Below are 12,461 nucleotides of genomic sequence, written 5' to 3'. Positions count from 1 at the left end.
TACCTTTCCCCACAATAACTGCAGAGTGAAAGTCCAGTCAAACACTACCACCTGCTTGTGGTATGAATTATCTTCCCAAAGATAACCAGTTTCCAAATAGGCATCCTATGCTATAAGCATCAGCTCAAAGAAAAATATCTTTCTTTTGGAGATTTTGTGGATTTCTTTTTCTGCTGTGGATGCTTGGCATGGATTTGCTGACCAATGCTGCCAGCAAATGTCTGTGTTGTCTGCAGTAGAACTGGAGAGCACAGGGGAACAAAAGGTGGAAGGAAGCCCAGAAAAATAAGGGACCTCCAGTGCCCCACACTGCAGAGCTGAGTAGCCTTAGATCTTCCCTCTGCTCTTGAAGGGATACACACAACCAGTCTAACAAGCAAATAGATGAGGAGACATGAACAGCTCTTCCACAATGCAGTGGGCTTTTGAAAGCAGCTGTAACTTTAAAATTTGCTTGGCACCAAATAAGGAAACTTAGCTTCAATGACAGCTTTATGGCCAAACTGCACTGGTGATGACTGATTTCATGGATTAGAGAAAAAAGCAGTGTCCCATAAAAGGACACCATCAGAACAATTTCCATACATTTTCCTTCTGTAATTTTCTTTCAGTTGCTGGGAAAGTTTAAACCAAAAGCTGTTTTCTAAATATACACTACACACAGATGGAGTCTAGGTTTGTGGAATAACACTTAGACAACTGCTAAGAAAATGAAGTTAGCATCTATCTTTTTAGTTTGGGATAATTTTTTTTAAAGTGGTTTTTACAATAATAACAATACAAGTACAGTATAACATCACATCAATCCTACCTATGGGGTAAAGTGATGGTGATAAAACTCTTTTTTTGAGCCACAGATTTGTATTCTGAAACATTAAGTCACTTGCTCCAGCATTTCTGTCCCACAAATTTACTGATGAGGAAACACTGCTTTTTTCTACTTTGAACAGCCATTCAATCTAGCAGTAGTTCTCAGGCAGACGAAAATACATGGTTGGACCAAGTAAACCAGTAGAACTGGGAATAATAAAACATTTCTGCAAAAGGAAAAATCCTTTCAGATGTCCTTTCAGATGTAAACTGAATGAATTTGACACCATGACCTGACAATTCCCAGAATTTTTTATTTCCCTGAAATTTAAGAATTTCTATATATAGGGGGTTGAAAGGATTCTGGTAAGCAGAAGTGACCCATTGTGAGAACAAGTGAGAGTGCCAAACTTATTCCAAGCTATCAACTTCTGATAATGCTACATGCAAGATAAGAGAGAGAAAAAGAACAACTTGTGTGTGACTAAGACTGCAAATACCATTTATTGTGGTGTCATAAATATCTGAATTTTATTCCAAAACTCTGGTTCATCCCTAGTGAGAATGTAGTGAGAACTACATAAAGTCAATTTAAGCAAAGTATCAGGTTATAATATAGGTTATAATTGTAATCATAATATAGAGCACTATTACAAGAGTACTTGGCTGCCTCCAGATGCAAAACAGTAGCTTTGTAAACCTGCTGTGTACCTACATCAGTCAGAGACTTAACTCTTGTTAACTTTAAGTGGAGCTTGTAAACAAAACCATCTAATGCCTGCTTAAAGATGTTGTTTCTACTGGTACCTTAATGCATCTGGTCCACTCAGCTGGATGCAATCTCAAAGCAAGTGCCATTTCTGATGGCTACCGAGATAAAAAAGGAGGTCTGAATTACATGTTTTCAGGAAAAGAAATTCCTTTTTTCATCTATAATCATAGCATGTCCAACATGCAAAGCTTGAATGCTCAGTTGCCATGCAAGAGCACTCTTTCATTATTTTAACACAAAACTACCAAAAGTCACTTCACCACGTAAATTTTTCAATGTAAGATGAAGTGCTGTTTTAAGTCTCCCTCTGTGAAACAAGACTAGTTTCATATATGCAAACATTACCATTTAAAATGAATTGGGAGATGACTCAATAAATGAATTTCAACATCTCCTTTTGGCTGACTGGAGTGCCTATTGATTAGTGATGAAACTGAGAGAATACAAAAAATGAGACTCTATTTTGCATGAAAATGACACTATTCCTGCTCCATTGAACTTACTTGTTCAACAGTATGCAGTCAGCAAATGAAAGGATAGAGAGAAGGAAAATACAACTTTATTTCTAACATTGTCCCAGTTTCAGCATATTCCCTAACTACATATTTATGGAATTATACAGTGTGATGTGTGGCAAGATCCAGAGGGATTCTCTCATTCTCCATTGGAGAAGAAGACAACCAGCCACAAATTATGAAATCTTCTGAAGTGCTATGTATTAGCTGATGCCAATGTGCTGTGCTCATGTACCTATGAAGTCTGTAGAATTGCAGAAAAATCTTGTATTTTCTTCAGGATAAATTCACTGCTTTCCTGACCCTATCTCACTGGTGTTATTGGTAAGAGACAAGGGATTTTCTAATACATAATGATTACCCTTTTACAAAAGAAATTTTAAGGTGATTTTCTTCTCACTCCTAAACTTGTGTGTCAATCACTGGGAAAACCTGAAGTTTGGTTTTTTTTTTTGGTGGAACTTCAGCTTTGTATGGAGAAGTTAGTCTTGTGTATACTTATAACAACACCAACTAAGTGAAGTGGAGGACTGCATGTCTTGGGGTATAAATACATATAATACCTAAAAGTATATATGTAACAGCTGCTTAAATTAGAAAGTTCCCTAAATTAGGAACGTGGAGGTCAAGATGCTGCTTGGAATCACTTTATGGCTAAACCTCTCTCTTTGTGGTGATACGGGGAGCCTACAGAAACCAGCTTCCTGTTGAAGGCACCAAATCCACATGCCAGAAATCACCTTGTCCTCATCCAGCCCTGTGTTTCCTGGGCAAGTATGCACCCATGTGTAAGACAGAAGTGTCTTGGCAGGCTCAGAGGGGTGACTGAGACCCCTTGTCTCTTCATTTACCTGCTGTGAGAAACAGGATTTTGCTGACTGCTCGGTGTAACCAAATGACGGCCCCTCGAAGACAGCGGTGGGCAGCTTGAGAACCTCGCGCAGAAACATGTCGTACCTGCCATAAACCATCACCCCGCTGGAGTCAGAAATCATGGAGAAAATATCTGAGGGCAAAAGAGAAGGGGACAACAGCAGCTTCAGTGTGAGCTACAGATCTCCTCTCAGTTCAGAATCTCTGATTTGAAAGAGAAGTACTAAACATGTCTGGCTTATGGGAAGATCCATTATTACCGCAACTTTAATTCTGACCTCTTTCAACAGAAAATATTTCAATATTTACATATTAAGAAATAGCTGATTTTAATACTAAAATATTCCTGGTTTGTTTTTCTTTGTGTGTGGTCATTTTTAAGCAGTCTGATGCATGGCATGAGGCAGTAATTTACTCAGATAAGAAGGCTCTGATTTGACAAGATACGCTACATCAGCTTTTTGCCTTCTGCTGCCTTACCATGTCAAATCAAAATCTTGACAACGGGTTCATTAAGTCAGTTATTATTGTCTTGAACACACAAAGCAATGAAGGTCTTGCCAATGTGTTACTTTTCGCTCTTCTCCTTTTTTTATGTATAAAAATATCAAACTTTTATTATTGCAGTGATGTCAGTTTGTCAGCCTTTACTGCTCTGCTTGTTTAAAATTATCCTCTGCTTAGCAGGAGATCTCTGACTAAGGAACATTCATTGTTTTTCAGGCTGTCATGTCAGCTGCTTCATTTCCAGAAACCTGGAAGGGAAATTCTGACAACAGGATTCTGGGACTGCTGACCCAAAAAATCATCACTGTACTTCAGCCTTCCACTGGATGGGCCCAGTTCCTATTCTTGAAACAGCTTAGGGAACAAATGGTGCTCAATTTATAATTTATAATTTTAGTTCAGTCTTTATTTGAGTTCCTGTATAGAAATAACATATTAAAAAATGGCACCAAATTTGGAAGAGTAAATCAACACCTGGGATTTCTACTTGACAACTCTAATCAGCAGTAATTTGTAAACTCAGGTTTTTTGGGCTGAGGTAGAATACTCAGCAGAAACTGAAGGTTTTTTGGTCAAAAAGTCTGGAAAATGGTTTTCTGGACCTGAGCTACAGATCACTACCTGAGCTATGCATCACTAAACAGAAAGTCTTCCATTGCAGCTACAGGTAAATGATTCCTTTGCTGTCGGGAAAATGGGAATAAATCCTATGAAATGAGAATCTGTTCACCAAAATACATTGCATAAGAATGCCCTATGGAAGAAAATATAAATAGTACATAAATACACTGTTCTTCTATGTGTGAAAAGACATTAACATTAATTTAAAATGATCAGAAAAAATTGTTACATGATGTTGAGACGCTTATTTGTATTCCAAATTCAATAACCCCAACAGAAAAGAAAAAAATCCACCAATAAGGACCTCAATGTTTGCAATCTGTCTTTAAAAACCTCAGTGTGAATTCAATCTAACATTTAGTGGGATTTATTTGGAGATATACATAGGGCAGCTCCCAAACCCAGCCAAGAAACTGTAGCTTATCCTAATTCCCTGTTTCCTGCTTGTACTGTTATTTCTCCAACAAGCACAATTTCAACAGGTAAAAAAAAATCACTTACATCTTAATTTGTCCATGATTTTTCCTCCACAAAGAGTTGCCAAGGCCATTTTGACAGCAAAAACGGAAATTTTTCCATGTCCTTCCCTGTTCAAAAGTAGAAAGTAGACATATTTTTTATGTAATTTTATGAGAATCTGTTCAATTAAAATGCATATTTCTGACATCACTTACTGAAATGCACAATATATGTGGATTGACATATAGAGAAGTCCTTTAAAAAGAAAGTTTGCTTTGTGAGAACACACATCAGTACATTGCTCTGTAAAGATCTCAGAGCAGATTTATTATGTGTATGAAGCTCAGTATTTAACTGTTTATCTCATTATACACTACAGTGGTAATTACTACTGCTATCTGTGATAGAGTAGCACTGGGAGACACCTATCACACTCATGTCCCTATCCTAAGTTCTTAGGGAATTTCTTGGACCTAGAAGATTGCAAGTAAATGAAAAAATCAGCACTGGGAACAAAAGTGAAAAAGCACAGAGGCCTGACATCATTGCACAAACTTCATCTGTACCTGTCAGTAGGTCCTGACAATTGCCTTTTAAATTATACACCTGACCCCCAGGAACCTTGAGAAGGACTTTGCTGAAAAATGGGGAATATGTCTGCATCCAGAATGAGCAAAGGACATATGCTGTGATATGAAGAGTTTTGTCCCAGGATTTTTCAAGACAAGGCTGCACCTGGCTCTCTGCTTTCATTTTACAATGCATAAATGCTATTAAACCCCAAATTCACCCAAGAGTTTGTCTTGGGGCAAAAAGGCACATTACCAACTCTTCCCCCAAATGTCCTGAAGCATAGAATGGCTTAACTTTATTATTCCTCTCACTATCCTAGTTCTCCTTTTACAGCCATGATGGCCCCAATGATCACCTGCCATCACAGAAAACCTGGCTTATCTGAGCTGCATGACAAAAACACGGCTTTACACATTGCAAGGCACACTTAGCCCCTGAAACACTACCAGCCCCAGTTTAGTGTTCAGCCCTGTTCCAAAGATGAGAATGAACACGCTCTCCTAAGTTCATCTACTTCTTAATGTTAATTTCTTGACATCCAAATGATGAAATGTGGTTTTTCTTGGCATTCTCTGAATCTTACTGTAAGGCAGTAGAAATCCTGAGCTGCACTGCAGCAACTCCTGTCCATCATCCAAACTCCTTGGCATTACTTCACAGCTTCCCACATGAATTAATGATATTAATTAATAACATCAGAGAGAACGTGCCCTCATGCTTTAAAAAATAGACAACCAATATTTGTGAGTTTAGCAAAATGGCAGCCATGTTTTCTTCTAAATTCTAATGACAGGACTAATGACAGGGCTAGATAATGAAATTTTGTGTAAGTTTTTGGAATAGAGTTTTTGTGATCTTCAGTCTACTCTGCCAGAGAACACAATATTTATATGGGATTTCCTGTTTAATGTATACAATTGTGTCATACATAGGATGGTCTAACTGCACTGGCAATAGTAGCATATAGAAATTTGGCTCTTCAGCAATATTTCTAAAATTACCCTGTTCGTTGTCACTCATAATTTTAAGAAGAAAATTGTGTTTGATCAGAACTAAAAGATGAACTGATTGGGGGAAGTCACAGAGACTGTGACTATGCCTCTTTCTCTGCTAATCCCAAACCAGACTAATTCAGTGACATGTACATGTAAGACAGACATGAATGGTACACTCACATCTGCACATTGATGTATCCTACATGCTTCACTGCTATGTTCAATAAGTCACACAGGCTCTAGAAAATGAGTCAATTCCCTAAGCTTGACTAGCTAATAATCTTTAAAGTTCATTGAATTAGACTTAGTTATATGTCAGTGTGATCCGTAATTCTAAATATCAATACTAATTATTCTTTCCACTCATTTAAAATTCTTATTTTGCCAGAAAATCAACTAGAAATACAAGCAAAAAGTAGTAAGTTCACTGTTTCACTATTTAGGAAAGAAATATTTACTGTGTTCTTTTAATGCTGACTTTTGTGCACACTTTTTCATTACATAAGTTCTCTTTGACTGCTTCAGAAGATTAAAATCACAGCAGAGGAATTCTCAGACTTCTGTATTTCCATCCTTTGTTGATTGGATTCTGATTTGTGTAAAGCAGACCTAGCACTGTTATGGCTGAGAATGTGGTCCTTTTGTACTCTTTTTGTGCATGCTGCCCTTAGGAATTTTGACCCTTAGGAATTTTACTGCACTGTTTCATCATGAGGTTTCCATTTGCCTTTAAAAGAGTTGTTATATTTAAAAAAAACCCCCAAAACTAAATAGAAGCAGTGGCATTACTAAGAAGCAATGAAAGATTTAGAGATCAAGAAAAAAAAAAGCCCATGTGGAAAAGCTTCAAATTTAGATCATTTTTCCCAGGAGGTTTAGTTACATTTACTAATAGGATTATATTTTTGCATAGCAGACACATATCACCTTGGCTTCAGCTTTTCACCCTAGAGCCATTGGCTTTTTCCATGCTGAAATGGTTATGGAAGAGAGGAACAGAAAAAGAAAATATATCATTTATCTCTTCAATCTCTCCACTTGAGTTGATTAGTTTTGACACTGCATTTTGTATCAGTCATTTGTATTCCTGTAAGCATCAAAAGAGCCAGTATAAACCAAATTTGCTCTCCAAATGTGTGTGTGTGTGTGTGCATACACACATGCATATTTAAACACATATGACTGATGAACAGACAGGGTAATGGGGCCTAAGAATCTCCAGGATCACCTGGATCATTTGCCCTAAGCTATGTCTAAGCACTACAGATGCCCTGGACTGGCAGCACTGGGGCCTCACAGTGTTTGCTGTGCAGAAGCAAATGCTGAAGCAGCTCCCAGCAGCAGGAAGATCTCAAGTCAGCACACCCTGAAAGCAGCTTTGGGCTGGCTAATGCAAGGAGAATTTAATTTTACTAGTGGAAATAGGAGAAGACAACAAATATTTTGATTTTATATTGCACCTCTCTTACTGAGGTTACTCTTCAGCAAGAAGCATAGGTGATGTCAAAAACAAACCTTGAAGCTGATGTGCACTTAATAACAATACTTAGGAAAGGGAATGATGGCCAGGGTTGAAGGTTATCGCCCACTGCTTGGGGAAAAAAAACCAAAAAAATTATACATGCTTTTAGACACCAGAGCAGAGCAGGTTTCCTCTTCTACTCTTAGCTGCAGAGAGAGACAGCCTGTCCCCAGAGCAAGTAAACTCCACAAACTGACAAAATCCACAGACCATATAAGGCTGAGTCCAGCTCCAGGGCCTGATTTTGGGTCACCAAGGAGAGTGGTACCAAATAGATGACACTGTCATTTGTCAGGATCTCCAGCAACACTCACACTGACACAGCCATATGGTGGGGAAAGCTATCAAGAAATATCATCATGTGTTTAGAAACAGCAAACGTGTCCCATGAAAAGAACGTTGAGAAAATACAATTTTTCTCACTAATGAGGCTTAAGTGGTGCTCCCCCAATACTTCTAGGTATCTTTTGCAGAAGTAACAGAAGTTTTTGAGTTACTGGCTACTACCCATTGTAATCAAGGCAGTTAATTCTGAAATGTCAGAGGCTGTAATTACAAATTCCCATATTCACAACAAGATTTTAGAGATGAAATTTTATTGATATTTAGCAAGATTCTTTCATGTAGGAGAGCAAAATGTATAATGTCCAAATCTCTGAAATGCATTTTTTTTTGCTGGACTTCCTTTGTAAATGCTTCTGTGGCTTTCAATTAGTAGCAAAGGTGGAGAAGAGAGGGAATGAAACACTTTAGTGCTCTGAATAGATGAATGAGCAAGAAGTTGTATTTCCAAAGTAGATATTCATAATCTTTATGTACTGAAATCAGTACAATTCAAATGTTCATTAGATTAAACAATGGCATGAATATTTCCTCTTTTCTCTGCAGAAGTCAAGGCCCCCCCAGCCAGGCAGGGTCTGTTTCATAGCCCAGAGCCCACAACTCCATTCACAGGACAGTACATCTCAAGGAGCAGAGAAAACTCAGCTATTTTCTTACCAGTTAAACTTTGCAGCAGGAATAGCTGGAGATAATCTAGCACAGAATATTTCACACTCTGTTTAAAAGAAGTTTTTTGGAGAACAACTCAACTAAATGAGGCTGACATTCCACCCTGCTGCCTAAGCTTTGACACCAGCCTGGAAGGAATTTTTCAGAGAGGTTTCTGTACTTGTCATCTTTTTACGTAGTAGGTGGTGTGCCAGTGAAGGAAGTGTGCTATTGTTTCATAAAGCCAGTTAATCACCTTAGGCCTTGAAGCAAAAGCTATTGTCCAATTTTAACTGTGTGGTTGAAAATATAGACCAGGCATGTTTCTGTCTAGATTTTTTTAAAGTCTGACCACCTCATTCTGTTCACTGATTTTGGTCTGTGGGTCATCTACCAGATGATGCTGACTCCTTCACTAATGATAAATTAATTGGAGAAGTATTTCTGTTTCTGAATTTTGAATTTGTTAGCTTGCAGTTTTATAAAGTTATACTTTAGTTTACTTTTAGCAGCATGAAGGAACATCACATTCAGTCTCATCTGAAATTCTATACACTATAATTTTTCCCCACTTTTTCTCCTTTGAGGCCTAAGCAGCAGAGAAATATAATTATCTGTGGGCCTAATGAATGCCCAAGGCCATAAAAAACCCATACAAAACCTGGGATGTAAGCTCAGCACTGGAAGTGGCCAAGTTGGCTCACATGCCATGGCAGTACACTGTGGTTCCTTTTGTGTTCTGCTAGCCAAGTTTTAGCTCCTGAGAAGGCATCTGTATTGCAGGTCTAAGGAAACACTCCTTGCCAGAGGGCAGAGTAACCTGCCAGCTTTTCAGCAGGCTATAAAAGGAGGAAGAGGCGCTGATTAAAGTTTGGAGGATCTTCAGCCAGTACAGTACATAAAGAGCAACATATATATTAACTAAATAAATGAGACAGTGGCAGGATTGTTAGATTTTAAAACATGAAATAACTTGTCCCTTGTCGTCCTTTCATATAAGTTAGATTGCAGACTCCACTTCTCCAGTTTCTTTGGATTCCAAATGGGACATGAAAAACTGCACCACCCTGCACCTGGACTTGCTAAACCTCATGAGGAGATTCCCATGAGCTCACTTCTCCAGACTGCTGAATCCCTCTGGATGGCATGCAAAGTATTGCCTCTCTCTGAACATGAGACCATGAGAAAAGACCTTGCTCCTCCTTCCACCAACTTCTAACTTCCAGCAGAGAATGACCTTCCTGCTGCACTGGAGGGAAGGGAAAGGAGCAGCATGGGCAGCAGAGACAGCAGCTCTGGTTAGACCCCAGCAGCTCTCACACTGTCCCTGTAGCATGCAAAGCCACCTCCCACTCCACATTTCCCAGAAACCAGGAAACTTGAACCACCAGCAGCTGTTAAACCAATATCCAACACAAAACTTCAATGATATGAGTGACACTAAAGCATAGGGCACACTTTGAGATGTTTAACTGATATGCCTTTATTTGTGACAGGTGTCTACACTTCTCTGACAGTACAGAGAGACCTAGCAGACACATATCTCCACAAAACCTGAACTCAGACTGCACCTGAACCTCATCCCGCATGTTTGGTGTATTTAATATGGGGTGATAGGCTGCTAGTACCTATCTCTGACCTCAGAGCTGGGAGTCTAGTCCTAGGGATTCCTTGGGTGTCTCTGCACTTCTGGGAAGTGCATCCCATGCACTACACTCAGAGGCAGCACAACAGACTGAGCTGCTGCTTGACAAATAGAGTGAGGGTCACAGCTTCCTTACCCTGGGGGGGGACTGATGGGAGCCCAGAACAGATCATGAACCACAGCACATGGGATGTTTTCAGGGGAAGCAAAACCTTACCCCCTTTAAAACATCCTCTGATTTCCTCCAGGGAACTAAATTCCTCTACTCCATTTTGCTGCAAGTAGCTGAGTTGTGTAATTGAGATGTTTACCCCTTTACAGTGAGCTACAAAATAAGCACACTATCACAGGTCTTGCTTCCACTGTCTAGGGTCTTTCCCTGTGTTTACCAGCAAGGAAGCAGTTTACTTGTGGCCTGCAGCAATAAATGCATCTGGTCATTTCCAGCATCCTTCAGTGTGCTTGTCACAGCCACAATGGTATGAATTAAAATGCCTGTTCCTTCTTTTACTGCCCTTGAGGGGAGGAAAACATTCCTGAAGCCTAAGATTTCACAATGGATTGGCTTTTGTTCCCCTCAGAGGGGCAGGAGGAGAGGGTGAGTGCAGCCTTCTCATGTGGAACACCTCGTTTTTCTCCCCGTTGCCACGGCGACGGAGCTGGTCTGGCACCGAGGGGGGCTCAGTGACCCCAGTACCCGGGCAGAGAGACAGCACTGGCAAGAGACAGGGGAAGCACCCTGACTTTAATCTTTAATGGCCAGCCTTTCCTGCTGGTGAATTTTCAAAAAATAAGCCATAAAGCTGCAACATCTGCATCTGTCAGACTTAACCACTGTTCTCCAATAACTCAGTTTTGAGGACTGCAAATACTGCATCACAGATTGCCAACTACATACACAGAAACTATAATAGATATGCACAGAATACTCATAAATGTAAGTGGCTTGCTCTATCTCAAACTTGTTCTTTCTGTAATACGAGTCCCACGCAGTAATCAACAACATGAATTTCATCACCTCCAGGTCTTTAATCCTATTTCTGTCATGGTCTCAAAATCATGCTGCACTGGCATGAGCCAGAAAAAAAAATTGCTTACAGCTGCAAGAACTTGCAGGGAAATGAGCTCTTTCAAAATAATGAGTTATTAACCCATGGCACTGCTGCAGAGGCTTTGCAGTGGTGTCAGCCACTGGTGTATCAATAAACAACAAGCCAAATTAGAAGCGCATGTGAAATTGTTTCTGTAGATAATTCTTCTTTGATATAAACTGGAACAAGTCTGAGTAGCTGGATGAAAACACAGTTGTGCTGAATTTGGCTCGAAAGAAAGGGAAGCAGAGGCCCTTAATTTAGGTTATCTCCCTAGTTAGCACTATTCACATGCTCATTATTTGGGACAGAATCGAGCTGTTCAATTGACTTCAAGAGATATTTCTGGAGGAAGCGAAATCCCTTGAGCAGCTGGGAGAGGGGGCAGAAAGGCAGACTCACGGATCAAAGGCCGCCAGCAGGAAGTTGAGCAGCAGGCTGATGGACTGCTCCACGTTGATCTGGTGGGTGGTGGGCATCCTTTTGTTGAGCTGGTAGAAGATGGTTGAGATCACAGCTTCCAGGCGAGCCACGTTCAGTTCGATGCTGGGGTCCAGGTTGTTCAGGGCATTCTCCCGCAAGGCTTCTATCACATTCCAGATGTCCACCAGGTGCACTAGGGGACAGCACAGAAACACTCAGCTGAGAAAACGTGCTCCTGAAAGCAACTGAGAAAAAGGGTCACCTCCTCCCACAGGGTGGGGAATTACACAGCCATGTACAACATGCTTCATGAATAATTGAATGAGTTAATGCGTTTCCCACCACCGAATACTGAATCTGGTGAAGGAATGAGCAAATAAAATTCAAATCTGTTAATAAGCAAACAGTATATTGATATTACTAGTTGTAATGAATACAACCTCAGCTTGGGAAATCATTCCTCATTGTATAAATATTCAAATAAAAGTCTCTATTTTACAGAAATCACTGAAAGGTAAACATATGCTAATTGTTTTTCAGAACCATGCCTTTATGAATCCCCATTCAGAAATTACTCTTAGATATTAATTTGCATAGCAGATGGGCTTTTCAGAAGATCCTACGAATACTAAGTGCTTATCACATACTGATATTTTGAAAATTCT

The 12,461-nt window shown here is 39.7% G+C and overlaps 1 protein-coding gene across 35 annotated transcripts in view; it reads right to left on the bottom strand.

Moving 5' to 3' along the window:
• Window positions 1-12,461, bottom strand: part of DTNA (dystrobrevin alpha) — a 219,254-nt gene that overhangs the window by 55,642 nt on the left and 151,151 nt on the right. For all 35 annotated transcript variants that reach the window (XM_079299396.1, XM_079299402.1, XM_079299409.1 and 32 more), the window contains 3 exons: window positions 11,776-11,989; window positions 4,600-4,685; window positions 2,949-3,103 (listed from right to left, as the gene is read on the bottom strand). In XM_079299396.1, the coding sequence (XP_079155522.1) occupies window positions 2,949-3,103; window positions 4,600-4,685; window positions 11,776-11,989 (455 nt within the window). The remainder of the gene's footprint in view (window positions 1-2,948; window positions 3,104-4,599; window positions 4,686-11,775; window positions 11,990-12,461) is intronic.

The sequence above is a fragment of the Erithacus rubecula genome, assembly GCF_903797595.1.
Source record: "Erithacus rubecula genome assembly, chromosome: 3".
NCBI classification, from domain to species: domain Eukaryota; kingdom Metazoa; phylum Chordata; class Aves; order Passeriformes; family Muscicapidae; genus Erithacus; species Erithacus rubecula.
This window is presented reverse-complemented; position numbering and strand designations above follow the sequence as displayed.